Source organism: Scomber japonicus, chromosome 4, assembly GCF_027409825.1.
Source record: "Scomber japonicus isolate fScoJap1 chromosome 4, fScoJap1.pri, whole genome shotgun sequence".
NCBI classification, from domain to species: Eukaryota; Metazoa; Chordata; class Actinopteri; order Scombriformes; family Scombridae; genus Scomber; species Scomber japonicus.
The window spans coordinates 14,446,329-14,474,306 of NC_070581.1; the positions used below are offsets into that span (position 1 = coordinate 14,446,329).

The 27,978-nt window shown below is 40.3% G+C and overlaps 1 protein-coding gene across 1 annotated transcript; it reads left to right on the forward strand.

Moving 5' to 3' along the window:
* phactr3a (phosphatase and actin regulator 3a) lies at nucleotides 1-27,973 on the forward strand. Its single transcript, XM_053317938.1, has 12 exons — nucleotides 1-103; nucleotides 16,907-17,071; nucleotides 18,569-18,736; nucleotides 19,468-19,680; nucleotides 20,075-20,303; nucleotides 20,427-20,677; nucleotides 21,526-21,679; nucleotides 26,110-26,165; nucleotides 26,622-26,683; nucleotides 26,881-27,021; nucleotides 27,416-27,492; nucleotides 27,958-27,973. Exons 1-12 carry the CDS (start codon nucleotides 1-3, stop codon nucleotides 27,971-27,973), a joined length of 1,635 nt encoding a protein of 544 aa, XP_053173913.1.
* The last annotated feature ends 5 nt before the right edge of the window (nucleotides 27,974-27,978 follow it).

Below are 27,978 nucleotides of genomic sequence, written 5' to 3' on the forward strand. Positions count from 1 at the left end.
ATGGCTACATCGGATGGACTAGACGGCTGTCTGCAACGAGGCAGATCTCAAAGTGACCCGAACATACTCACCGAACCGGGCATCGATTTGTCTCACGGCACAGGTAAGAAAGACGCGTCTGGATATTTATTTCCTACATGTTTGTTTTCCTTTGACTATGCAAAGGGTTCCAAAATGCATACTTGTTTGCACAGTTGGACATCGGACACCAAGGGATAATTAGCGCGTATGCTTCCAACCTTGGACGTTTAACACAGACTGTAACATTGAATTGTGGTGCTGCAAATTGAAAATGAATGTGCCATATCAGCGTCTATGAATGACTGCATGCCCCTCCAGATTTGTGCGTTAAAAGGACGCCTGTAGCCCATTGGGTTGTTATGGTTGTAAGTAGTGTTTAGGAATCAGCGTGTAGGCCTTTTAAAATTATTTTTAACGTAAGCAATATTTACACTATCTATTGCCCTCTGCATGATGGAAATCTCACTATTTAGCGCATTTATCTATCATCTCCAAATCCGCATCCATGGATGCTCCATGATGCCAGGCTAAACGTATTTGTTGTCTTATCTGAGCCACCATTAACCTCCCTATTCAAGAGGCACATGGGTTTATGCGTTAGATTGCATTTCTAAAATAAAATAAAAAAAGAAAGAAAAGAAAAATGCACATGTAGCATCTTATTGTATATGCATATAGCTCTGTCATTGACAGCCCTGACAACCCCCCCCCCCCCCCCCCCCTTCCCCCATACTGAGCCGATCACTGTTATGATCAATGAACGCCCGTCCACGTGATGTGGGCTATAGGTGGAAATACCCCCAATTCAACACAGCCACGTATTCAGCAAGAGATCGATTCACCAATTCATGGATCCTGCAGGTGTGCTTCTCAACATGGAGTCCCTGTTTATCTCCCAGTCAGTGTTAGTCATCCCGCTGCATATGGAATAATGAATTGATTTTTCATTAATAAGAGGAGAACACCAGGGAGCAGTCATGCTCTGCATTTCTCTGATGAACTCCTGCAAATAAACTTCATGTGGTTCTTGTTGTGTGTGATGTACACCGAATGCTCCTCACTCTTGAATCCCCAATATACCTTCAGTGCAAAATACATGGTTTGATTTTTTTTTTTTACATAAGCCAGTCTATTTATGGTCATATTGTGTGGGCTTGGAAAAGAGTCATTGCTTACTCCCACACATGGTGAGTTTTACGCTCATGAAGAATGCTTGACTGAATGAAAAGAAAAAAAGACTGCCATTCACCTTTCAACTGTTCACTAATGAGGTCCGTGTTTTTCACATCCCTGAAATCACACCTGTCTGCTCTCATGGCACATTTTTAATGGACCCTTGCTGAATTCAAACCTCCTATGGATGATTTAATTCACACATATGTGGATGTGATAATGTCACACTGGGTCTTTGACACACCTGAATAAACAACACAGACGCTTGGCAAAATCACCAAGCTAGTGATGAGAGCTAAAGGCATTAGGGAACACTGAATATCAGCCTCTAACGTTAGAAAATGCACAACTGTATTACTGAGATGTGAATATAGCCTACTGTGCAAATGAAAGACATAGTAAATACAGTTGTCATTGCAAGGACAATGTCAGTGTCTGGTGACCCAAAGTACACATTGCCCGCCTCTCTCTGTGTGGATCATCACTGCACTAACATCTGGGACAACAGTCTTAGCTAAATGATTGCTTTGGCTGCCTTTTTCCCCCAACACAGTGGCTTTGTAGCTGCAGAGGCTGACACTGTATTCATCAACTTATTCAACACTGGAGAGAAGAATCAATAGAGATGGAAGTTATAGCTGACCGTCACAGAGAATCAGAGCAATGTTTTCTCTTGAGTGAAGGTTGCAGCAGTCATACTCACAAGTCACCAGTCAGTGTAGGTCTCAATCCAGCTGTAGCACGCTGCCGTTCATATTGTTTCTGTCTGACTCAGGTGATGGTTTATCTTACTGTTGATAAAACTTTTTATTTTGAGTCTGTCAGCTGGAAACTGAATGGAGACTGTTGCTGCTTTGAGCTCCTGATTTGCAAGTATATTTGAAGCTATTTAGGAGCGTTAATCCAGAGCAGCAGTATACAAACTTGTTTAGTCAATTTGTTCAGACATTGATCCTTCAGATTGTCCTGCTAATAAAATGTCACTTTCCCTCAAAGTCCCACTTAGTCATTGTAGAGTTTCAACCCAGGTAATGATGTGGAGAGGACACCTTGAAGCTTTGTGGATTGTTTTAAGGCAGGGCAGTCCCTGTGGCTCCAATCCATATAGTAATCTCTCTGTGCTATAGAAAGATGCACACAGCTGCATGATGAGGTAGGACGTTTGCAGAGACACATTTTGGACACATTTCCGGACAAACAGAACAGGAATATCAGTAAACACAACACACAAACTCTGGTGCACATGGGGCTGCAACTAACAATATTTTTTATCATTAATTAATCTTTCTAATGTTTTTTGATGCATCCATATTGCTACCATTGGATATTGCCAAACTAGCTCTATCCCTCTTTTCTGGTGATTGTGTTGAGCTAAGTTAACCAGCTGTTTGCAGTCGCTTCATGTTTACTTTACAGGTGTGAGAGTGGTATCAATATTTTTATCTTCTGTAGCTCTTTGGTAGAAAGTGATCTTTTCCCAAAATGTCAATTTTGTTTAAGGCAACAAGCATGGTGGATCCTTGCTCACATGTCACCTTTAAATGTTTGGACCCATAACTACCAGCACCCACTGACCAGTGTTTTTTAGGTCACATCCTCCATCCTCCTTCATTGGTCTTACTGATACCTGAATAATCCTTTCAGATCTGACATCAGAAGAATCTTTCAGGTATAGGTGGAGCCCCCATAATGAACAAGGAGACATATCAATCCCTATGAAAGCTTATATTGAGCCGTGACGATGACTCACCCCAAACCGGAGCAATGTTTTGTACATAATACCTCCCTTATGCTCAGGCAATGAGTAAATGTGGGAAATTGTGAGTCAGCAGGCTTTATATAATGTGCTCCCCATTTAAGAAGGCTTTGTGAAAATGAAGAAGCAATAATGTACAGAAAATGGTATTAGTGTCACGGGAATTCTTTGCATAAGAGTATAAAAATGTAAGTCAGTTTTGAGATTTGAATGAGTATGAGCTGTGGCATGAAACAATACTAACGACTTAAGTGAATACATTCAGGCATATTCTACCAACCATCCCTACTCAAAAGAATATTCTTGTCCCATCGCTTTCTTTTAGTAGTCAGAGAATTAGAATGAAGAAAGTAGGTTAATTTTTCAGTGGAATAGCAGGATTAAAGGGGAACAAACCTGAACACTGAGATCTTCAACGTCCAAATTGAAGACCTACAGTAGGTGGAGGGAGATAGTCTTCACACCAACCCGGTGCTGACGGGCTGTGAACTAGTAGAATCTTATTTGTCCACCCTGTAATGAGACAGTCAAGTACATTCAACAGTGTGGAAGGGGTAGATATGGAAGTGGTGCAGTATTTGATGTGGCTTTTTTTTTACTGCTGTTGTGTAGTAGATGGATGCATTGCATGTCTGTCTGTCTGCCTGTCTATCTATCTATCTATCTATCTATCTATCTATCTATCTATCTATCTATCTATCTATCTATCTATCTATCAGCTGTGGATCATATGTGTAAGTCGATAAAACAACAGCAAGCGCAAAGTTTTTCAGTCTAATAAAAAGGTGAAAATCAGGCACCAGTAAATAATGATTATAATATATATTTGTGTCTCTACATTTGTCATTAAAATAAACATATGTTACTGGGTAGTTTCAGATGGGCTTAAAATTGTGTGATCAGCTATTGGAGAGCAAATACTGGTTTTACTACTTGTAATATTCCCAATTTTTACAAATGGCTCCATACTGTGTATGCTACAGTACTGGTATTCAGTGTCTCACTAGAGCTGAGAATAAGATTATTTATAAATTGAATCTACTAAAGAATTAACTAGCAAATATTTTGACAATAGAATAATTGTGTGTCATTTTTAAGCCAAAAGTTGGAAAATTAAGTGGTTCTAGCATCTGGTGTCATGATTGGCTGCTTTTTCTGTAAATTGACTGACTATTAGTCAGGGACGTTTAATGATATCACTTTGGAATTTAGGAAATGTATGTATATGTTTCAGTATTTTATTACTCAGTTTCTTTTTCAGTCTCCTACAGTACACTTGTGCTCTTTGTTTTTTTCTTTTGAACATAGCACAAGAACATGTTAAGCTACATAGAGTACCTGGATAAATAGTCAGTATATAATTCACGAAGAAGAACCACCTGCATCTAAATCAAGCCCAGCCTTATTAAGTTCTTACTTCCTATGTTCAGTTGCGGAGCTGTTATTCACTCCAGAGTCATGACTCATTCGTCATGGTCAGCCTTAAGGGACTGTGATTCAGTGAAGGCCACCTGTTAGTAGTAGCCACTGGAGAGCTATTCATTTCTCCCCTCCATGATGCACAGAGGTCCCCAAAGAGGCCGAGAAGAAACACTTAGCCATCTAGAATGGTAACTCTGGTAGTGACTTCCTGGTTTCTTGACAAAATATCTACTCTTACAATCATGAATTTTTTACGGTTTATTATTAATTGATGTAGTTGGGACTGTGGGAAGTAAATCTTGCAAAAGGGATGACTGTACATTGTTAAAGCTGAGAAAGTGATACCTATCAGGCCATGACTATATATGATATAAATCAAACCTAAGTTGCAGTGTGGTTAGCTGCAATTTACTATTACATGATTGGTTTTGCATACGTCAATCATCTCTTCAATAAATCAATTCATTATTTAGTGTATAAAGCTGAACAAAAAGAAGAAAAATCCAGTCTTCAGATACTGTATCTTGTTTTCTTTGAGGAATCATCCGAAACCAAAAGACATTCAATTTACAATGAATGAAATAAAAGCAGAAAATACTCACATACATTTATGAAGCTGGAGCCATGTTTGCTTAATAAATTACTCACTTCATTAATCAATATTAAAAAAATTAATAACTGATAAATTGAACCATGTCAGATATACACCTGGTAAATATCGTCATATTCCCTCAGAGGATCTTGAGGGTTGTCATAGATTCCTGTGTCCATATAAAGAAAGAACCTAATATGATACATCATTCTTACAAACACAAACACCACTGAGTCATCAGCTAATTGTTTTTCTGTGCCTCCCTAAAAAAATCTCTTATTCATCCTCTGTGTCTGTAACATAACTGGATGTTGTACTAACAGTACTGTCACATTGTGGATCTATAGCCACTGAGTAGTGAATGGGGATAAGCTGCATCTGGATGCCTTGTTGAGCTCAGCTCTCTGTGGACGCCTTCACTGTCTTTCAGCTGCCCATGAAAATGGAGTACAAAAATGATACAAACAACAAAAGCTCTACATCATGCCGGGTCCCTCTGGATGCCGGAGCAGATTAGGCATCTGACAATGTTTGAGCCATGTGTTGCTGCGGCTGTTGTTTGTGTGTGTGCACCTGCATGTTTATGGCATGTGTATCCATGTGTGCACTGATCTGCAGGAGAACAGGCAGGTCTGTGCAAACTTGTGCAATAAAAAAACAAATAACCAAAATTGCAGCCAAAATGTGCAAGGAACAAGGCAATCAGGCAGTTGAACAGACAGCCCTTGGAGAACAGAGAACGGAGGCCCCAGTAGCACTGAACACCTCTCAGAGACCCCGGTATAAAGGCAGTATGTAATGGGGCTATTTAGCCTTTAAAGGCTGAGGTTAAATTGAGTTCAGGAAGTTGCATGCACTATGCTGCAAGGGGTAAAGAGCTAAGAGAGGAAACTCCTCTGGGCAATGAGTTTGTGGAACAGTGGAGACAAATTTTGGAGGAAAAGGAAACGGGGATGGAGAGAAAAGGACAGGGGGCTGAATTACTGAGGCAGAGAGGAGATGGAAGAGAGTGAAACAGTGCGAGGAGAGAAAGATATGAGGAGGCGGCGGCTTTCATTGAAAGGAAGCCAAGAAGTTGTCCTAATTGCTAACTGTCCACAGTGAGATGATGGATGGTCTATAGGAGACCATTAACAAAGAGGCAGTGGCTGTGTGGGTCTGTTTTTGGAAAGCCTCTGCAGCAGCTCCAGTACCTGGCCAGTTTTCTGTGGAGCCTGTGTAGACCTTAAAGTGATAACCAAAACCAAAAATACTCAATCCCTCTTTTTTTTTTTACCTTCATTTATTAGATTTTTTTTCTGTCTATGCCAACAGAAATCAACTTTCAGAGACCTGAAACCAGCCTATGATGGATCATTCATCTTGATTTAGTTAAATTCTTAATTTATTAAGTTCATTTATTTTGAGCAGTGAACCGGTGAACAATGTTTTTAAAAAGTTTGCCTGATAAATGAGAGAAATGTCTTACAATTCTTGCTGTGCTTTGGAAAATGGTCAGCAGTAACCAAGGATACAATATTCCTCCTATCTCCATTATCCATTAAACATTTCTTCAATCACCTCCCTCCATCTTTTCTTCCCCTTCAAACTAGAACTAGGCTATGTAATACAAACCAAAAGTCATCTTTTAAGTAAAAGAAGGCCTACTGCATCTATCTTCACATTCCCACCTCCTCCAATCAGTGAGTCTGTGATATTCACAGCAACACTGCTGGTGTCTCTTTCTCTCTTTCTCTTCCTTTCTCACTTATAGAGACACACATAAATCAGTGTATTGTATCTTCAAACCTGCACAGCCACAATGTCCCTCTCTCTTAACAAACCTGCCAGATTCAGTCAGAGATAGATGAAGAGGGTGGAGAGAAGTCCCAGACCGCAATGACGATAAACACTCCTGTCGTGGACGGAGAAACAATGGGCACAGGCGGTTTCCCGACATAGAGACATAGATTCGATATGGAGTGAGAAAGACAGAGAAAACTCATGTACACAAGGTATGATGAGGCAGACAGACTTTAAACAACCGCTGAGATGAGAGCAAGTGGTGTGAGGCCTTCCATAGAGTGACTGTTTGTCTGATAGGCACTTACACTACAGTATTATTGAACAGCTCTGCCCAAGCCTCTCAGGAGATGTTAAATTAAATTCATAGCCAGATCAGATAACTGTACTAGAAGGAATAGTCTTAAAAAGAAAATGAATTGAAGCTTTTCATTGAACTTGCTGTGATGTATGTCTAGCAGGAAAGTCTTTGTGTTCCAAATAATAATACACACTCAATAGTTATACATATAAATATAACATACTTATTTTGATAATTAGATAAAGAGCCAGGATGCGACCAATGATGTTCATTACTGATTAACATACCAATTGTTTCCTGGTTAATCGATAATGGTCTTGTCTTTAAAATTTCATCTTTCAAACAACCCAAGGTAATGTATTCAAATGACTTGTTTCAGTCAGCCAACAGGCCAAAATCGAGTTTACTTTTATGTATGACTAAGAAAAGGATTAGTGTAATACAGTTTATGAAACACACATCTCTACTATTTTGATAATCAATTAATTGTTTGAGTCATTTTTCAAGCAAAATGCCCACATTCACTGGTTCCAACTTTTCCAGTGTGAGGAAATTAAATATCTGCAGGGTTTTGAACTGTTGATCTGAAAAAACTAGCATCACCTTGAGCCCTTGGAACTTTTTTTTTGTTTTACACTAGAAAATAATCAGCACTCTAAATGATAGTTGCTCCCTACAGGGTGAATACCAGTGGATATTGAGCAGACACAGCCTTCTATTTTTGTTCTAACAAGATTTTTTAAGGGCCCTACACAGTGGCTCATTTTTACACAAAAAAGACCCAAAATAAACTGGTGGAAAAGAAGTGTAGTGCTCTAGGGTGCAAATGTGCAGTGATCTTGTATTCAGTCAGAATTATAGCAGAGTGAGTTTCAGCACCATAGACAGCACCAGCCTTTGCATTGCAGCAGGCTGCTGAACTGGGCAGAGCCGTGTTCTGTATGCTGATAAGTCTGTCCCAGATCACAGATGCCTTGACTCAGCCAGGCTCTTAATCTGTTGGGAAAGAGGCTGGGCAATGCTCTTTTTTGTATACCAATGGCACATTAATGAAGGAAGCACAATGTGCAGATCCAGGCACAAGTTCCATTTAATTTAATCAACCCATACATCCATGTAAGCCAAAAGCTCCAATCCAATCCCATTAAAACTGCTGTTAGAACTGTGGCCAAGTCTGTTGTACAGAGTTTGTGGTCATTATTGATGAGTGAGTGGTCTCTAGCAATTTCTTCATCAACACTGATTCATCATATGGCCCAAACCTGTTTGACTACCAGATAATGATCTTTTTCACCACAGCCACATCCCTCTGGCACATGGCGACTGCATGGAAGCTGGTCATACAAGGGAATGTATTTCTGTAAGTGGGCAAAGTAGACAGTTTACTTGTCTGCCGTCAGCTTCAGACAGCTCTCACCAGAGTTTACTGTAGGACTGACTCATTTTGCTACAAATCAAACCATAAAAAGACAAAAAAGAAAAAAAAAACTCAAGACAGCAATACTATCTTTTTTCATTCACAAGCTAGGGACTTTTCATATGCTGCATCCACTTGTAGCTGTTTTTTAATTTAGCTGGATACACGTTTATCCAATCTAGTCTAAAATCAAAGTGGGGACAGAAACGTATCTTTATCTTTACCCTGTCTTTGTTCTTGCTGAGGCCATAATTTTACTGGAGCTGCTGTCATGACTGTAATATAGTTATAACACATAACATTTGCCACTTCCATCTCTCAACAGAACCAACAGGCAGTGTGTTTGTTTGACCCCATGTCCTCAGTATGTCTTGCATGACATGCATGACATGGCTATTGACATGGTTATTACACGGCATAATGACAAATACGACCATGTATGTAATGTCCTCGCCTGTTAAAGTATATCCATATATCCATGACAAACGAGGTTACTAGTTGGCCCACAGACTTGTATCTGTATGCATCTGGCGTCACAAAATGAGCAGTTGGCCACTGTTCATCCTGCTGGACTTGATCTATTTGATGTTCAGCACATGGTATAAATGCAGCTTTTTGGACAATAACATGGTGAAAAATGTCATGCTATTTTTAACTTGGTTGTGCGTAGTGACTTTGTACATACTACTGTACACTATGGCTCTTCCTGTTCTAGTTCAAGCTCCTTGGGCTCTGTTTTTAATTGGCCCAAACCATCCTACGCTTGCTGCACACTTGAGGGAATCAAAATGTGAATGGCATCTTGGTTGTGGGAACTTGTCTGGAGATTACAGTGCTAACAGTAGGGATTTGTGCTGTTCCTCTGTGCACCTCCCATTGTCTCTCCTGCCTGGAGACCATGATGTTCTCTCCTCCCTGTAGAGTGATAGGGACCCAGTGGAACTGAGCCATCAGCTTCTGTATTAAATGTAGAGACAAAAACATGTACTCAAACACTCATGTGCCTGCACATTTCGTGGGTTGCAGGGAGTATTTACACATGCTCTATCGCCCCCTCTATGTCTCCTCTCATACACACACTTAGCATGCTTTATATAAATTTTTCAGGCATTGACCTAAATCAGTGGAAATAACAGGAATAAATTACACACCATTGCTCACTTACCTGACTATGCTACTGGAGTCTGTGGCTAGCCTCACCAGCTGAAAACGCCCATGCCTCATTGCAAACCCACAGATAAGTCACCTGTACATAAACTGGTGCTGGCAGGTTCCTGCTGAAGCCATAACAGCTCATATTTACTTGTACTGTCATTTCAAGGAATTAAAAAATATTCAGTAAGTAGGAGATCAGGATATTGTTCAAGGAAACATTTACAATTGTTGATAGACACATTGGATTTAAGCTGTGACCTTTTTGTTATGCTGAAGTATTTCTTAACACAAGGCCACCTGCCACTTTTTAGTCAGCAGAGTCTAAAAGTGTAATTTTATAATTAAATCATGTCTGTGAAGAGGTGAATCTTTAACAAGCAGCACTTTTTAAAAGATATAAAAGGAGCTGAATGAGTCAATATGAGTCTTGCAGTTTGTTAGATTAATGTGATGCACTGAAGGGTGAACCAAGACTTCCATTACGTGATTGAAGGGAGCTTTTTGATGGAATAAGATGAGATTTCTTATAATGGGAACGTAGCCCAAAACTTGAAACTGGACTGGAAACCTTCCTGGACACATTCATAGTCTTCTTCCTCTTCTTCTTTTGGTGACTGTTGACATTTCTCTGAGGTTCGCCCTATTGTGTGGGTGAGAGGAAAAGCACTTTTAGCAGGAACATTTTCAGCCCACTGGGTGGATGTGATGGCTACAGTGAGGCTTTCACAGTTGGTCAAAGATAGCCTGCCTTTGTATGGGTGAAATGCAGAGGCGTGTCTGTATGTGTGTGTAAATATGTCATGTATGAATATGCTTGTCTGTGTGAAGAAATTACCATCCATGTTTTATGCAGGATTGTAAGTAGTCATAACCTTTTTCAACAGTATTGTTTGATTATTGTCCAGGCCGATAACAATCAAAAGAGAGTCAACTTTCACCAGTTTTGGGCAAATCTCTTAATAGTTTTAATATCTTGAGCTCTAAAGTTTCAGAATCATTTGAATACAATGGATGATGTTATAACGATTTGAATTCATTAACAAGTTGTATCAAAAATAAAATAAAGCCAATATGACTTGAGAGGAAAATGCATGTCAGGACTAATGTAAAAAAAAAAAATCCCATCCCGTCAATGCCATTTTTTCAATACCAGAGGCGGTTTGAAAAATAACTGGTCAAAAACCAAATCAAACTGAAGATGAGATCCCCAGACCCCAGTATGAGGCAAAACTCTTTCAAACTTTTCACACACAGTTTGTAACAAAGGCTTTCTGTTAAACAATGATCAAACCAAACCATATTACCCTGATGACTTCAAATGAGGCACTTTTGTCAGACTTGGCAAAGATCCTTCTAGAGTCACACTCACAGGACATTTTATATTCACAGGCTGAATAGTGCTAACTTTGAGTAAACTTATGGTGATGTGTAAAATCGGATGAATGTCCCTTTTAATATTAAAGACCTAATGTGGGCTTGCTAATTACTAACAAATTCAGTTTTGACAAAGCAGTCATAAAGCAACCGCTATCAATATCTAGTCAGTTTTGCTTGCCACAACCTGATCTGTCCACAAAGGTTTATGAAAATCTAAACTGACAAGTGAAAACAGAGCAACCCACCATAAGAAGCTAAGAATGAACTAGATTCTTAGTCCTCCCTGTTGATGCTGCAGCAAGGCTTACACATGAAACCACCCACTAGTCCTCATTCTTAACACCAACATATGGTAACAAACAAGGGCCTCAGGCATTTCCTATTGGATGATGACCTCACTGACATCATTTCACTCACTTGATGCCAGTAGCCCACACGCTGGAGTTTCACACTTGGGCTGTAATCACTTTGATGATCTAGAGGCCTGACCTTTGCTGACTCATGTGGCCTTACACCTGTTTTCCCAGAAATGAGTTTTCTTCCCAAACAAGTTACAGTGTACATCATTCATGTTAGGATGACTCATCTTAACACACATATATGGAACACAGATGGTTTGGGTTTGTTTGGAACAGAATTGATTGATCACATTTAATACACTCAGTAGGGTACACAATGTGTTTTTTTTCCCTTTAATGTAATAATTGAATTCAGGGTATATTGTGTGTGTGTACTGTGTGCTCTAGAATGTGCTTTCATTTGAGGAAAAGGCCATAACTATATCATTATATAAAAAATGGAAATAGACAAACATGGAATAATAGAAAAACACATGAGACATGACCTCAGTGTGTCAATACCAGTTATATGCAATTGTCAAAAAATCATTTCATAATGAAAATGTCCTGAAGAGAAGAAAAATATTTAGCTCATTAGTATTTTATTATTTATATTGTTGATGGAATGACTAATGGTAATTGGATATGCAAGTCTTTAAATGGGTTAGATTTCAAATGATGAAATAAATCTTTCAAGAAGAAAGAAAGCATTATAAAACATGGCTTTCATATATGATAAATGTCCATGCTGAGAGTCTTTTTTAGAGCCTGAATAGAAAAATGTAGTGAATATGTTCATTCTTCTTTCAGCTTTCCTTTAATAAATCTCTCTATAGTTGGCCAATATTCTTGATCTCAGCCTTTCTTTCTCATTCATACACTTCATATTACTTTGCTTTGGCCCCTCTGCTCTTCTCTCTCTTCGTGTAGTCGGTAGCTGTGTGCCCTGACTGTGGCCCGGGCCCCTGAAGCAACGGGGCTACAGACAGATGGCAGCACAGTTGTAAAGCCAGGGGGGTAAAATGAGGAGGTTAGCTGGCGTGGCAGCAGATAAGGAGGTGGTCCATTCAAGGGCACATTGTCAGTTGCTCGGGTGGAAGGAGCGGGGTGGATGGAGCTAGGAGCCGAGGCTCTGTTGGGCCTGCAGAGAGGGGTTGTCAGTCTAATGCTATTTATAGCTGTGATGAGACCACTTGAAGCACACATACAGTATTTTGCTGGAACGGTTGTGTTGCATATTTGTTATTAGCCCCGGGTTTGTTTTGGAGGTTCTTGTAGCAGGTATAATATAGTACAAAACTAACTCTGTGCCTGAAATCACTCCCTCATTCCCTCATTCACTACACTACATAATAAAGACTTAGTAGTTCACTCTGTAGTGAGCAGTAAATTGAGATTTTGACACCTATTAATCATTGCCATTTTGTGTTATCATTGACAGGTGTAGTGTCCAATAACTGTAATTTCCCAACTATAAAATGTAGCATGGCAACATGCTTATGTTTAGCAGGTAAAAGTTTAAATGTTGAGCAGGTACAATGTTTGAATGTTTAGCAGGTATAATTTTTACCATGTTCACCATCTTAGTTCAGCAAATTAGCTGATGGGAATGTGGAATGTTATTTGGTCATTACCATTCATCACCTGAGAAACATGAATGTCTGTAAAAAGAAAACCATCAGGGCACTAGCTGTTGATATTTTAATCTGAACCAATGTAGTGGACCAATTTAAATCACTGGAGGGTATCTACTATATGGCAAAAGAAATTGAACTATGGTTAACAGATCTGGATAATATCCTTAAACTATCTGAGTCAGCTACCAGGTTGACAAAATCCACATTTATTGCAAGTGCACTTGGCTGTAGTCATTTTAAGCTGTAAATGTTGAACTCCAACTTGAAGGACAGAGAGTATTTTCTTAATCACTTGACAGCCCTCCAAGTCTTTTTAGCATTGCTAGTCCAGTGATCTGCTGATAAATACTTGAATGTTTCATGTGCTTGTAATACAGTCAATGTGGTGCAAATGGTTATTGACATCTGAGTGCTGTTTTATTTGTGTTTTAATAACACAGTGAGCTTTAAAAACACAAACCCACTCAGTAGATCGGTCTAGTAGGTGATTCAGCATAGCAAGGCTTTGCCTTATACAACCTCATGGCATTTGATATTATCCGTCTGCTCAGTATGAATTGTAAAATCTGAAAAAAGGTCACAAACAGATTTAGAGTTGTATTCACTGCTGACTCATATTCTTTGGCTTTGTGATCAATGTCACCACAGAGCAGCAGACTCTCAAAAATGTGGGTGTTTGGCATGTTGTTGACAATGGTCTTTTTCAAAAGTTACCTTTGATTTGAATAAAGAACATATTCCTGTTGCTTAGCTCACCTTGGATATTTGGGAGGGAGGCTGAGCGTAGTTTGTACATATGGGGAGAGACCTAATGCTCTTGAATGTGCTGACAAGCTGGTTAAGTGGGGTGTGGTCCCTGGTGGCACACAAACATGCTCTGTTTTACTTTTCTTGCCAAGACACATTATCATATTGCCTACTTTACTCCACTCTTACAGTAAATCATTTTTGAGTTCACACACTGCACTAATGCAGTATAGAGTGTAGCATTTGGAGCTTATATTTGCTTGTATTTCTGAGGTAGTTTACGAATTATATTATGTTTTCTGTTGAGGATTTTGTATCCTGTGCAAAGCTGTGATGCCACGGCCGGATTGGAATTACAGTGTGCACAAGCTTGATGCGGACTATTGGACCACTGTATTAGCATGACACATGGATTTAATAAATCCTATTTGCACCAGCATATTAATTAGAATTGCATATTATCGCCACATGGTGCATGTAGTCCATTCATGTTTATCTGACACACATTTCAATGCCTCTTCATCCGGTGGATAAAATAAATCTCCATGTGCGTGCATGTGTTTTTCACCTAATTCCTGTGCTCTACCCTGACTACTGTCATTTTCTGTGAACAACCACCACTTCTATGAAAAATGAAGAGTTACTTGATATGCATTATAAATAGCTGCTCTGTGATTGGGTGAGCCCACATTCTCCTGCAAGCTCTTCCGTATAGCAACAGCCCCCTCCCATCTCTCCTTTTTCGCCTCTTCTCACTGGAATCCCCTTTCTGCCCCACCCCCCCACCCCCACCCACATCTCCTTCCCACTTTCAAAATGCAGACAGATCTCGGTCTCCATGTGGCTTCACCCTCTACCCACAATGCATTGGGTGCTGCCACTGGCTTTAGATGTGGCAGTATCTGTGTAGGGGGCCTCTCTCTTCTCCTATCTTCTCTCCTCCCCTCCTCTAAGCGACAGACTGACTCGCTCCTCCCGCTGGCTCCCACTGCTGCGGCAGCATCTGGATGTGGTCGCCATGGCAACAGCAGCGGGCCTGACCCCACCTCCTCTCCCCTTCCCTCCTCTCCACACACACACACACTCACTCTCTCTCTCTCTCTCTCTCTCTCTCTCTCTCTCTCTCTCTCTCTTTCACCCCCCCCCCTTCTCTCCATCTCACACAGACATAGCGCCTCTACCCCTCCTACTCCCCCTCTCCCCCTCTCCCCCTCACCGTCTCTTAAGCTTTTTTTCTCTCTGCGCGACTGGGTGCGTTTCCTTCAAGCTTGACCTGGATTCTGCATCCGGCGCCTAGTCTACCACGCTGCATGTGTGACAGTAGTGATGATGACACGGTGAGATGGGTGCTCATGGTCAACTGACCTGTTTCGAGGAACTTTTAGAGTCAAATACTAAAATTGGATATTAACTCCTTTCATCATATCTATTCTCTTTTATTTATCTCTCTGTTTTCTGTCTTGCAGTCATCTTCCTTTTCTCTCACCTCTCCTCCCCCAATCACTACCACCACCCTCTTTCTACTCCCTACCCATGCGCTTCAGGGAAGAGGCAAGGGGCTGTGGGGGAAAAAAAAGCGTGAAAAGGAATCAGCTGTACCCTGCCTCCATCACTGTACTCCACATCACACCCTGATCCACTCTGCAACCCACCCTCCCACCCCCCCTCACACACCAACCCCCCATCACAAATCCTTGCCTCCTCAGCTGAATATTTGAACAAAGATATCAGTCTCCTCAAGGCAGATATGCTCCGTTTTTGTCACATTGACGTATGTAGCTCTTAAATACATCACATTTATTGTGCATTTCCTCTTTCCTGGATCGCTGTGTGACTAGATGCGGGCACAACCAGCAGCAATGTGCGCACATGAATCTGTAGAACCACACTTTTCTTGATATGAGTCACAGTCATCAGCCATTGAATTCCTTTATCAATCTTTCCATCCAAGCACTGAACGCACTTTACTGAAGGAGACAGTCCTTGCCCATCCTAGTCCCCCCGTCCCCCGCTTGGACGTATTTAGTAGTTTTTCTTTTGAAAGTATTAATGTTTTTAACTGCAATTAATTCATTTTGTTGTTGTGTTTAATCTATTGTGTGATCTGTGTTGTTTTTTCCGTATTCCTGCTGCAAACTAAGTGCCGTTTTGAGACAAAGAATAAAATGAATCTGAATCTGAATCTGAATCTGAAATCCAAGTTTTCTTTGAAGAGAGAAAAGGGCTCTCTATGCATGGTGCAGGAATAGCAGCCTAGTAATAAGTCATAGATTGTGTAGTCTAGATTGTTACTTACTTTTCCTTTTGTTTTCTTTTATCTAAAATATAAATTATTAGGAAATCACTCTGAATTTCTGATGTTCATGTATGGTTTGTATTACCTTAAGGGTGCTAAAGCAGAACACAGCATGAACATGTGCATATATGATTCAATCATCATCAGACATAGCAACATCAACATACAGACATGAACAACGTAGCTTCTTGGGATAAAATAACATTATCAGACTGCATGTTTTGTTCCTGTTTTGATGACATTATAGAAAATATTTCTGAGATATTTGTGCCATCTGAAAACAATGATAACTTGGGAGATATATTTCCTGTGCTAGGACAGACAACATATGCAGGAGCACACAATACACAATAAATACCAGCCCTGCTTTAACAGGCAGCCCAGTCTAATGCTGTTTCTGGGAAAGCAGTGAGGCTGGCACACCTGTTGGTCTCCAGGGAAATGCATCCTTTGTAGGCCTATGAGGCTCTTTGTGTCTGTGTGCTCTTGTTTTCCCACCAAATTTGGCCTGTGAAAGATATTTATTTTGATATGTGACGTATGGCCGGAGGGGAGGGGATTTGCAGGGAAATAACAACCGTGAGGGAGTGTACCTCGATCAAATTAGTCTTTCTAATTCAATCTGTTCACAGCACTTGGAGTCCATCATGGTTTATTCAGTAAGGTGAGGATACTAATTGTGCTCTGGTTTCTCTCTCCCCCACTTTCTTTCTCCTTTCACCTACTTCTGCACATATGTGGGGATTTTCTTTCATCCTCTGTATCCCCACTTGTATACTGCAACACACTCCTTCTCCTCTCTTCTGTTTCCACCCCCGCCCACTCTTTCCTTGCTTCATTTCAACTCTCAACCCTTCTCTGGGCTTCTTCTCCATCTCCACTGTCACTGTAGTAGAAGTGCTGGAACAGCAGAGGGTGCTGAGGACAGGTTGCCTGGTGACGGGGGTCCACACTCCACCCATTCGCCGCAACAGCAAGCTGGCAACCCTGGGGCGCCTATTCAAGCCCTGGAAGTGGAGGAAAAAGAAAAATGAAAAGCTCAAGCAGAGTTCCACAGGTACAGTGATGGAGGGGAAACAATTTTTAGTGAGACAAAATGATGCACTCATGCTCCTCATCTCCTCTAATGAATTAGGCTAGGAAGTAATAATGAGGGGGTGTGGGTGAAAAGATTTGCCTTAACGTTTGATGAAGTCAGTCCTTATCAATTTCTAATGACACCAGATAAGACTTTAATGCATTCTTGCTATTTTAAAATCACTGAGATGTACAGCACAAAAAAATGGCAAAGAAATTGCTTGTTGGTTTAATGGTTACACATACTTACACTTTTTTAATTTGGGTGTTGCTGAAATGAGTGGTATTTGATTTATTTAATGAATTAAAAAAATGTATAATCAATATGAAAATGTGCTACAATATGGCAAATGCAGAAATAAAATCACATATCAAAAACGTTAAAAAACGCCAAGAATTTAATTTTCCAGACAAATAAATACACATTGATCTTTGAAAAACTGTTCTGAAAGTATTTCCATAACCATCATAACTTCTTCTAAACATCTGGTTAAAAATATATATTCTGTCCGTTGTATCTCTGTTTCCTAATCTAAACAAAGGTGGTAGCAGAGAAAGGCATAATGGCATGGCATACTGCCCTTGCTATTTTTAATTGTATATTAAAATATAAAATAACTGAAAGCAACATTAAGACAAATATAAGTGACAGTAAAATGTTTGATGATCGGTTAATGTTGTATTATACCAACAGATATATCAACACAATATGATCATATTGTCATGATACAATTTCACTGAAAGCTGATGAACAGTAATGTTGGAATCATCACTCAGTCACCTTGTGCCTGCTTTTAAACGCAGTCATAGCAAGTTTATCTACAGAATGTCTTGTCATGTTATTTTCTAAACACAGAGCTAAACGTGATCCTCTTGCTGTGAGGGAGAGTGTTATTGAATCAAGGTGATTTAAGGAGTGAATGTCATTTAGCTAAAACACTGTTGGTCATATCAGAGGTCTGTTGATGTGTATCTCATTCTGTCCTTGCAGTAGCCACTCTAACTCTAATTCACTCTACACACTCTGTTGAAAGGTTACATGCTGATTGGTTGAGCGGTACACATGGGAGTTTTTCCGTAGCTTATTTTGCCATTAAATTATATATATTCACTTAAAAATATTTACCAATGCCAACCAAGATTGTCCATGTTAAAATCACAATCTGATACCTAAATAGTTTATATTTTCAGTTCTATATCATAGTGGAAAACCGTTCTTCACTTATTAATGGCATCTGATTGGTTTAAACTGTTTAATCATTACTATCTAAATTAACAGGAAAAACTCTCAACATGTTGTTTCTTTGTGACTGTAAAAATGAATTGAAATTGAACTGACTGTATTGAATCACCTGTTTGAAAAGAGACAGGAACAGGAAGCATAATCTAGAAATGACTCTCTATAACTGGAGATAATTCACATGTAATTTAGTTGATCCATAATCAGTCAGCTACACATATTTCTCTCCATTCACAGATGTAGCATTATCTAGCAGTCTTCTATGCCACGACCCAAGTTCCCCCACTCAGGGCTGCTGCTCAGATGGTACACTCCTGCTTGGAGGATTCGGGGGACCTTTGAGCCCAAACCTCACTGTCAGCAGCGTGGAATATCTTGGTCCTGATGAGGAGTACCCCCCTCCAGGTAGGACAATCCCTCATTGTACTCAGAGTCAACCAATCATTGGACCTGTTGCTGTCATGAAATAATGTCATTATTGCTACATGTATAATATGAATCATAAGTCAAGTATTACATGTGTTTATTTTACATTTAATTATTTTATGCTATTAATAAAACTATTGCTTTGGCAGATGCAGAGGAGTTTGCATTTCAATCAGTTACTTCACATTCACCATTAGAGGGCAGCAAAGACAGTCAAATGACGTTCTTTGCCTCTGCTCTTATTTGCATTAGATGTCTACAAATACACCATACTGTAGCATATTTGCTTGAAATCTAGATTTCTGCAAACTACACAATCATTTTATGCATAATCCTTTAATATGGTCATAGTGGATGTGGTTCTATAACTGCCACATAAGAACAATATAGTCCATTATTGTATAGAAAATTGTCATTTACAAAAAGATAACTGTAATAACATTTTCAACAATCACTCAACTTTTTAATTTCATTTAGTACTGTCTGTTTTAGTTTGACCAGTTACTAGTTACATTCTGATGCACAAACTTTATCCAGTTATAAACCAACTCTATGTAAATGACGCGTAACCACACTGAACATCCCTTTATATAAGTTCCAAGCTGCCATCCTTTGGCATCCTAATGGTGACATAATATTTCCATTGTGTATAACAAAGCTTACCTCATTTACAGTTCAAAATGTTTCTTCTTTTCAATGTCCTCCGGTAGCTGCCCCTCTCCAAGATTGTGAACGAGTAGAGGACAACATACCACTTACAGATGAGGAGGGAGACGAGGAGGTGCACCCTGTCGGTGATTTACCTGAGGGGTTGCAGGATGTGGGAGAGCAGATGGAAGAAAGACCAGAGGAGGAAATTCCTCCAGGAACTTCCCCACCACAAGTACCTCCAAAACTTTTGCCCCAGCTGAGTCCTGGAGATGGTAGGTGCTTTTTGTATCCCTCATATAGTAAATGTGCTTTCAGAGTGGCTGTAAAACCAGTATGTTATTCAGTATATATCACAGACAGGTGAGACATAAAAAACAACTGAATTACTGGAGAAAGGTAACTACAGCTGCAACAATTAGTCACTTAGTCGATTGATATAAAATTAATTGACAACAATTTTGTACAGATATGTACACAGATGTGCTGTCATGTGGCTTGTAGAGTCTAAATCCACATAAAAAAAATTCTAAATGTGTTTCCGTTCAGTTCAGTATTAGATATCTAATGTGATCCTACATATGAAAACACAGATATGTCTGTAAAATGTAGAAAAAGTAGATGCTTTTAATATCCTCCATTATTTATCTGTCCATCCCTCCTTTTCAGATTCAGGCCCCATGTCACTGCCTGCTCACCTGCCCAACTCCTACCTCCCCAAGGAACCTCCACCCAGGGCCACAGAAAGCTTGGCTTCAATGACCCTGGCACTAAGAGGGCCCCTGGCCAACTCCTCAGGGTCCCCACATATAGGCAATATGATGCACCCTCCCATGCCCCCTAGCTGCATCATGGAGGAACTGCAGAGAGCCTTCGCGTCCAAGAACAGACAGGAGAGGTGAGTCAAATCAAGTGTTCCTGTAACATAATTCAAAGATTTTGTACGTAAAATCCAGATGTTTTGTCATAAGCTGTACATTTGCTCAATGACAGCATTTCCCTCTTCCGTGTGTCTCCTCAGTGTCCATGAAGGGTGTGAGCAGGGCTCACCCCCACGGCTGTGGTGCTCTGACGGGCGGCTCTCTCGCTCCTGCAGCTCTGAGAACCAACACACATCATCTCTGGTGGGTGGCTGTGTGGGAGGAGGAGGGTCTGACTGGCCCAAAAAGGAGGCAGAGGAGAACAAGGAGAATGTGCGGCTGGACCAGTGCTTCTCCAACACCTCAGGCCTCCCCACCGACTTGGAGGGCTGGAATGATTCCGTCATCTCTGGTGGGTCAACAGCTTAAAAGTATGATACAAAGTGCAGTCTGAAGTATTTGAATTATCAACCATTTTTTCTTGTCTTGGCTTTGTACTTACTGTATGTTGGAATCAAAATGAAACATTGACTATGAGGTTAAAGTGCTGGTGTTTGCTTTCATTTTTAATGTGTTAACATTTATACTTAGTGAACAGTGTAGAAATTGTTGCCCTGTCATTGTTTCACTGTTCTTTCCAAAAAATGCGAAGGATAGCTTAATTAAACCTGAAAGGGCCCCAAGCAAAAATAAACCGAGGGCAGCTATTGACCCTAACCCTTTCCCTCCAGTCAAGTACCCATCAAGTACAATATACACACATTATAGTTTCATGAACAGCTAGTACTCACATCATGGCTACTACATGTATCCAGGTTTACTGTTGTGTCAATTCATTTCTTGAACTGTTTAGGAATATGCACAGTTTAAAGCAGCACTAATCAGGGTTTTTATAGTGACTCAAATGACTACGTGGATAGTTTTCATCCAGATGGTTTTACAGCCCACAACACCCACTGTATGCTACCTGCCTAGGTAACAGATCAAATCAGAGATTAGCTGGTGAACCCATACAGTGAAGAATTTAGCAGCTAAAGAGACCAAAACAGAGCTAAAAGGAGAATAAATGTTGGACTTATTTGTCAGGTGGCCAGGGGTACAACTATGGAATAGTACAAAGCTGAAAAAACATAAAAAGCATCCAAATACTTCCAACTTCCACTTGATGCAAATGAGATTTAGTGGTCACTGTACAAGTCCACAAAGGTTGATGATAAGTTTGGGTTTCCAGTATGTTAATTCATGTATGCATGGTTGCAGGCACACTTCCTCGCAGGCTAAGGAAGGAGCTGCTGGCAGTTAAACTACGAAACAGGCCCAGCAAGCAGGAGTTAGAGGACCGGAATATCTTCCCAGTAAGGAGTGACCAGGAGCGCCAGGAAATTCGCCAGCAGATTGAAATGAAACTTGCCAAGTAAGAAATATTTCATATTTATCTATCTGTGTGGGTATTAGTGATCTATTTATAAAAATCATGGTAAATAACAGTATTAAGACCATGTATTTTATTTTAGAAATACCAAATATTTTAAGAGCTTTTCTTTGTCTTAGCTGAAATATCTTTCAAGCTCCTGCACAAACCTCTAACGTCACTCTGCAGTTGAATAATGATTTCAGTGTTGATGGTGCACACCTGCCTGGCTAATGCTTTAGCATGGTAAACCTATATGCTTAATTGTTTCAGTTGCGTAACACCCAGCAGTAGGTGGGGATGAGATAAAAAAAATTCTGAATGATCTAAGCGGATTATCTGATTGTTTTGCATGGACTTAATTTATGTTGTGTAATCTGCTACTGCTCAGAGCAGACTGTTTGGGTGTAGTGCTCAAGGCCAATCCTCATCCTGGGAAGCCTCTCTATTATATTCCAGCCTAGCACTTAATCATTTTAAGTAAAACTGAGAAGACTCCCCAAGGGTGGAAAACGGATATCCTATCAAACTGGTGAGAAGGCTGAATGCAATAAACAGAAATCATTTGGCGTGTGTTCAGTTAATTGCTGGGCACTTTGAAAAACAAAGAGCAACCATCCTCATGGTTTCTGGTGTGCAACAAGTATGGACAGATGCAGCTTCCAGGAAATCTATTAGTACAAGACGCACCGCTGATGTTATATCTGTGTTCCCCTACCAGGACATTAATAGAACAACTGTTTTTTTCTAATACAACTGAGAAACTTAACATCCATAGCCTAACAACAGCCATCTCGTGTGCGAATGTATCACAAGGCGCAGGTTCTTTAGCACCCGCATATCAAACAGGGGCACACCACAGTGTTACATAACCTGCTGTGCAATAACTCGCAGCCAAGCGCAGAGTACCTCCCACACTTTCTAGGGAACAATATCTAACGTCTATCTCTGAGACAACTAAGAATACTGCCTCCCTCATCTATTCTTGGATACACTAGGAGAAAATATTTTATTGTTATTTGAGAAAAGGTGTATTGACGTTTACAAGCCCACAGCGGTATAGAGGTGAGGATGGTGCACAACTGTGGCTTACATAAAAGCTTGCAGGGTCAGTTGGTGTAAGACAGAGGGGCTCCACTTGTAGTACAGCAGTGAGAGAAGCTGCTAGTTATATAAAAACCCACTTCTAGACAGCATTGGGTTCAATGGATTGGTTCTTTTTTGAGCCATTTAAATTTCTCTACATGTACTAAATTCATTAAGGATATCATTTATGCGCTTGGTGCTGACTTGGCTGGGGAAAAAAACAGCATTTTGAGAGGCTGCGTAAAATTTATGCACATCTACAAGCCATCTGTTCCAGTTTGCTGCTTTGGTTGGTCTGAAATTATTATTCCAAATAAGTTAAATTAGAACCTCATCTATAATGTCAAGTATATGCAAGCAAATGAGTTTTCATCCTACAGTGTATTCATAAATTAGTGGCATATTGCACCATTTTGGATGGAAATCCAGGCTAAATATAGCTCTGAATGGTGAAGAGAAGGGCTAACCTATCAATGGAAGAAACTCATTTCCTCTGGGAATTCGTAGTGAATGACAAAACAATCCATCACACACGCCTCTGGATTTCTCAGGATGACTCCCAGTTTACACTCAGTTCAGCTCTCTTCTCCATCCTACAGTATCTACAGCTCACCATGAAAACCTACTGTTACATTTGCTACAGATCAAGCAGAAAATGCGTTCTAGGACTTATGGTGGATAATGACACCTTGTCTATCCATTGTGTCAGTGATGGATGACCTTTCTATCTTTAGAGACTCCCAGCCTGGCACTTGTGCTGCAGCCGCACTCCACTGTTTCTAATCTTAGCTTCTGACACTGTTCAATAATGCATCTCCCCATGCACTCCCCTCGCTCCACAAATGTGTTGTTGGGGAGTTATATCAACAGAAATAATAGGGGATGGGGGAATGAGCAGGTGTGGGCTGGCTACTGTACTTGAAAAAGGAAGAAAGCTTGTCTCTTCGTCCAGTTGGCAGCAGACATAAGACTGAAAGCCTCTACCACCCACGCATAGTTTTTTTATTCCTTTGTTTGGATTTTTCATCCCTCCCTTGGCTGGCATAGTTAGATTTTCTATTCTAACTCATTTTATTGCAGTACCTCCTGAATGACAAATGGAAACCCTTATGCCAATAGGCGTTTATGCGTCATCATGGTATTCTGGGGACACCTTTCAAAATCTTAGTTCCCAAAATGATATCCTCAGTCCGGACGTAGAAAGCAGTGGGTGAGTGAGAAGTGCAGTGAGTCAGTGTGTTGTCTCATATAGGGATATTCCCAAATAAACCGTTTTATGTCACCTGAGAGTGGCACAGATTAATAAGGTTTTGTGAATCATTTGGCTCATAAAGAAGAACTTTGTAACCAAAATAGTATGAACAGCAATCTCTGATTTATTCAGCGTATCGAGAAGGACGAAAAAAGAAAGTGGTCCGCTTCTAAAAATAGCATCAGATGCTCTGTAAAGCACATACAGCTCTGTGTGTAATAGTGAAATCTCCATTAGTGTGTTGCTAGGGAGAAGAGAGAATTTCCGCAGGAGGACTATTGTCTCAAAGATACCAAGTGTTGTTGCTAAGCAACTCAGCGGCCCGGTCAATAATACAGTGGATGGTCGTATTCGCTGGGGCTTTGGAAGTGATTTTCTGTTTCATCTATTTAAAATGTAATACTGGCAGAGCTGTGGGAACAGTTTGTTTGTTGAACAGTCGTGAAGCAAAAGAGATTGGTCCCCACCCAAAGATAGTATCATTGAAACATGTGTGATTAGATCAAAAACCATTTTAACCAGGAGGGGAACCTCACAGAGGACAATAAACTAAAAACAACAAAAACAAAGGAAGCAGATTTTATTATGTCATTAAAGTAAATGTGCAAATAGGAAGGAATTGATTATTTGATCAAATGAATGTGTACTGATAATGTACAAAATGTTTAGATTTCTCAAGACAACTTTCTTGGCGTTTGTGCTTTATTTTATTCCCCAGAAGAGAGTTTGCAAGGGGAGTTAAACTGTTGAAAGAATACTCATGTTATTCCTGGATGTCTAGTCACACATGTGTTAATTAGAGAAACCTAATTGCTTGCCTGTACTCATTACAACATACAGTATTGAATAGAAACTGTGTTTGGGAGGGGTTGAAACAACATGCTGTAGAGATAGAAGAAAGTGTTTTCTTTACTCAGTGCCAGTGTTGTTTCATTGATGTAGAAGACATGAAGAAAACAAACCGAAGGGACATTTTTATTACATAATACTCAGTACTGATGTTAGTTCAAGTCTTACTGTGCAGGGTTTAGAAAACCAAAATGATTTTATTAGCTATTCAGCTCCTGTCTACCCAGTAAACACACACACTTTAGGCCACCAGACTTTGTGTGTTGTCCAGGTCAAAATATGAGTGACCTAACTTTGATCTTTTTTCAGGACAGATCTATAAAGTATCCAAGGTTAGATTTTGTGAGGGGATAAAGAGACTCCTGCTGTGAGGTGGCATTTTGTCCTCTCTGTCCCTTCCACCTCTGGTGGTGTTTCTGTGGGGTATGCCACATGCTGTCTGGAGCTGAGCTCTGTTGTGCATCTCAAATCTATTATTTATACAAAGTATGAATAGTTCACATGCAAAGGATACTCATTGGAAAAACATTGGATTTTGGAGACCTTTTGATGCTTTGATGGTGAGGAAAATGAAAGCATGAAATAAATGTACTAAGAGTGTATAAATGTACATTTAGTCAAAAGAGCAGAGATGATATAAATTCCTTAGGTCTTAACATGAAGAATTTTGAATGAATTATACTTCATTCCCTTTTTTAAACTGATTTCCCCCTCACTTAAAAAAAAATTGATCCTTTTCACGACTAAAAATAAACTGGTGCAACGAGGGTAAAATGACTGTGCCAGTAGATCAGGAGGTTGGGGATGCCGTGAGTGGGAGCCTGTGAGGCTCCGCCTCCTACAAATTATGCATGCAGTAACCAGGGAGACTGGGGGAGTCGCGCCCCAGCAGCCCATCACGACCCACTTCAAAAGCGCCTGTAGTCAGTGGCGGATAGTAGAGGAGTCTGCAGCGGTGTAGAGTAAACTCGAGACGACAGCTATACCTGAGATGCATCATTTTGAAATCGAGATTTAATTTGGTGGAGGATTCTCAAACAGGAGAATTGCGTTTCTTTCACTATTCCAGATGTGGGGAGCGCCTCTGCCCAAGTATCACAGTCGCGGTTTGGATGCGAGATGGAAACATAGGGGATTCCTCTCGAGAACGCGCATAGTGAAGAAACTACAGCCGGTTTAAAGAAGATAGGATCGGGACAGTTGAAGTCAAAATGGTTCAAAACGTGGTTTTGGTGTTTCTCCGCAGGAGGCTGAGCCAGAGACCGAATGTGGAAGAGCTGGAGAGTCGGAACATCCTAAAACGTAAGTTAGATTTCTGCAGCCAAACTATCGCCTATTGATTATTATTATTATCCGTTGATTATTATTATTTACAATTAAAAAATGCATGTGTAAAAAAGCCCTGACCAAAAAAACAACCAAACAAAAAAAACATTAAAGGAGGGCAAGACGATGCATTAATGATGGCACAGTGTAGTAACTTTACATTATTCAGGCGCAAATAACGCATGAGTGCACATTTCTTCTCTTCCCTGTAAAACCTGTTGGAGGAGGTGGGGATTGAATTTGAAAGGGATTCCCGACATGACAAACCTGTTATAGCCTATTTGCCTCCATATATATATATATATATTTACAGACATTTAGATCAATTTAATTATACAAAGGGGAATAGATTCATTTATAGAATTGCAGGAAACATTTATAAAGTGAATTTCGAAAATGCATGTCTGACTTGACTGTTTTTTTCTTTTCTAGAGAGAAACGACCAGACAGAGCAGGAGGAGAGGAGGGAGATCAAACAGCGGCTAAACAGAAAGGTACAGAACTGTGTTTGATGCGGTCTTTGAAGCAAGTGTACCAGCCTTCTTTTGAGAAACAGGAATTGAGTGATTTCCCATTTATTTAGAGGAATTTCTCTCTGGTAATAAAAACCAAATGAAATTAAATAATAGTAAGTGACCCTTGTAGGCATGAGGAATGGCTATAAATGTTTGTCTCATTTCTTGTGTTCCAGCTCAACCAGCGGCCCACAGTAGATGAGCTGCGAGACAGAAAGATTCTGATCCGCTTCAGTGACTATGTGGAGGTGGCCAAAGCTCAGGACTATGACAGGAGAGCAGACAAGCCCTGGACTCGGCTCTCAGCAGCAGACAAGGTGTGTGTGTGTGTTAGTGAGGGACACAGAAAAGATGAATAAAATGGGAGAAAAGAAACGTGACTTTTTCAAAATAATAGCCACACATGTCAGCCTTTATGACGTGCTACTTATCCCTTGTACTTATCACCAAAACAAGTTCACTATTTAGGCCAGTCTGATAACAGATTTACCCAAATTCTACAGCGTGACCTACTGCTCAGTATCACATGTTGCTGTTACCAGCTTATCTCACGAAATCCCCTGTTCCCTTTAGTTTGTTTTTTTTTAAAAGGATGATTGCATTTTCTCTTCCTCCTGTTGTCACTTTGCTGTTCAAAGGTTGAAGCACCACAGTGGCTCAGGATGCACTTAGGGACGCACTAATGCTGCTTTTCTTTTTTTCCCCCCACAGGCTGCAATCCGAAAAGAGCTGAATGAGTTCAAAAGCACCGAGATGGAAGTACATGCCTCAAGCAAACACCTAACAAGGTCAGTCTGCTGAAGTGTACAAGTGTATAGTATGTATTTGGGAATGCACGAGTCGTCTATTCTGGGCTGCAGCGGTCTAAATTTAGCTCTCCTTGCTCATCCAGAGAAAATCGAGGAGCTGAATATAGATGTGGGTGCCTCTATATAGCTGGTGGGGGAGGGGTTGTCCTCTGGAGACCTCCACCTGCCAGGCAGAGAAAAATGACAAAATGCCAGCGTCCTTGGCTTCTTTGGGAAACAGGGTTCTTTATTGCGAGTTGTAACAGTGACCTATAAGGAGGATGGGAAGACAGTACATCCAGCCTCTCAGCCTATGCTCTCAGCACATTTAATGATCGTGCTAAAAATAAACCGACAGGACTGATTAATAGTTGTAATCAAAGCCGAGTATGACAAAGGTGCCCTCAGCTCTCACGATTTTTTATTCTCTGCTTACACACATTTCCCTTACATTTGTCTCCCCAGGTTCCACCGGCCATGAAAGCA

What these genes read in the sequence shown, in the direction of transcription:
- phactr3a (XM_053317938.1), top strand. Translation starts at nt 1, where the DNA reads ATGGCTACATCGGATGGACTAGACGGCTGTCTGCAACGAGGCAGATCT. An exon ending in TGAGGAGTACCCCCCTCCAG is followed by an intron (nt 18,737 to 19,467) that starts GTAGGACAATCC and finishes GTCCTCCGGTAG; the next exon opens with CTGCCCCTCTCCAAGATTGT. An exon ending in GAATGATTCCGTCATCTCTG is followed by an intron (nt 20,678 to 21,525) that starts GTGGGTCAACAG and finishes GCATGGTTGCAG; the next exon opens with GCACACTTCCTCGCAGGCTA.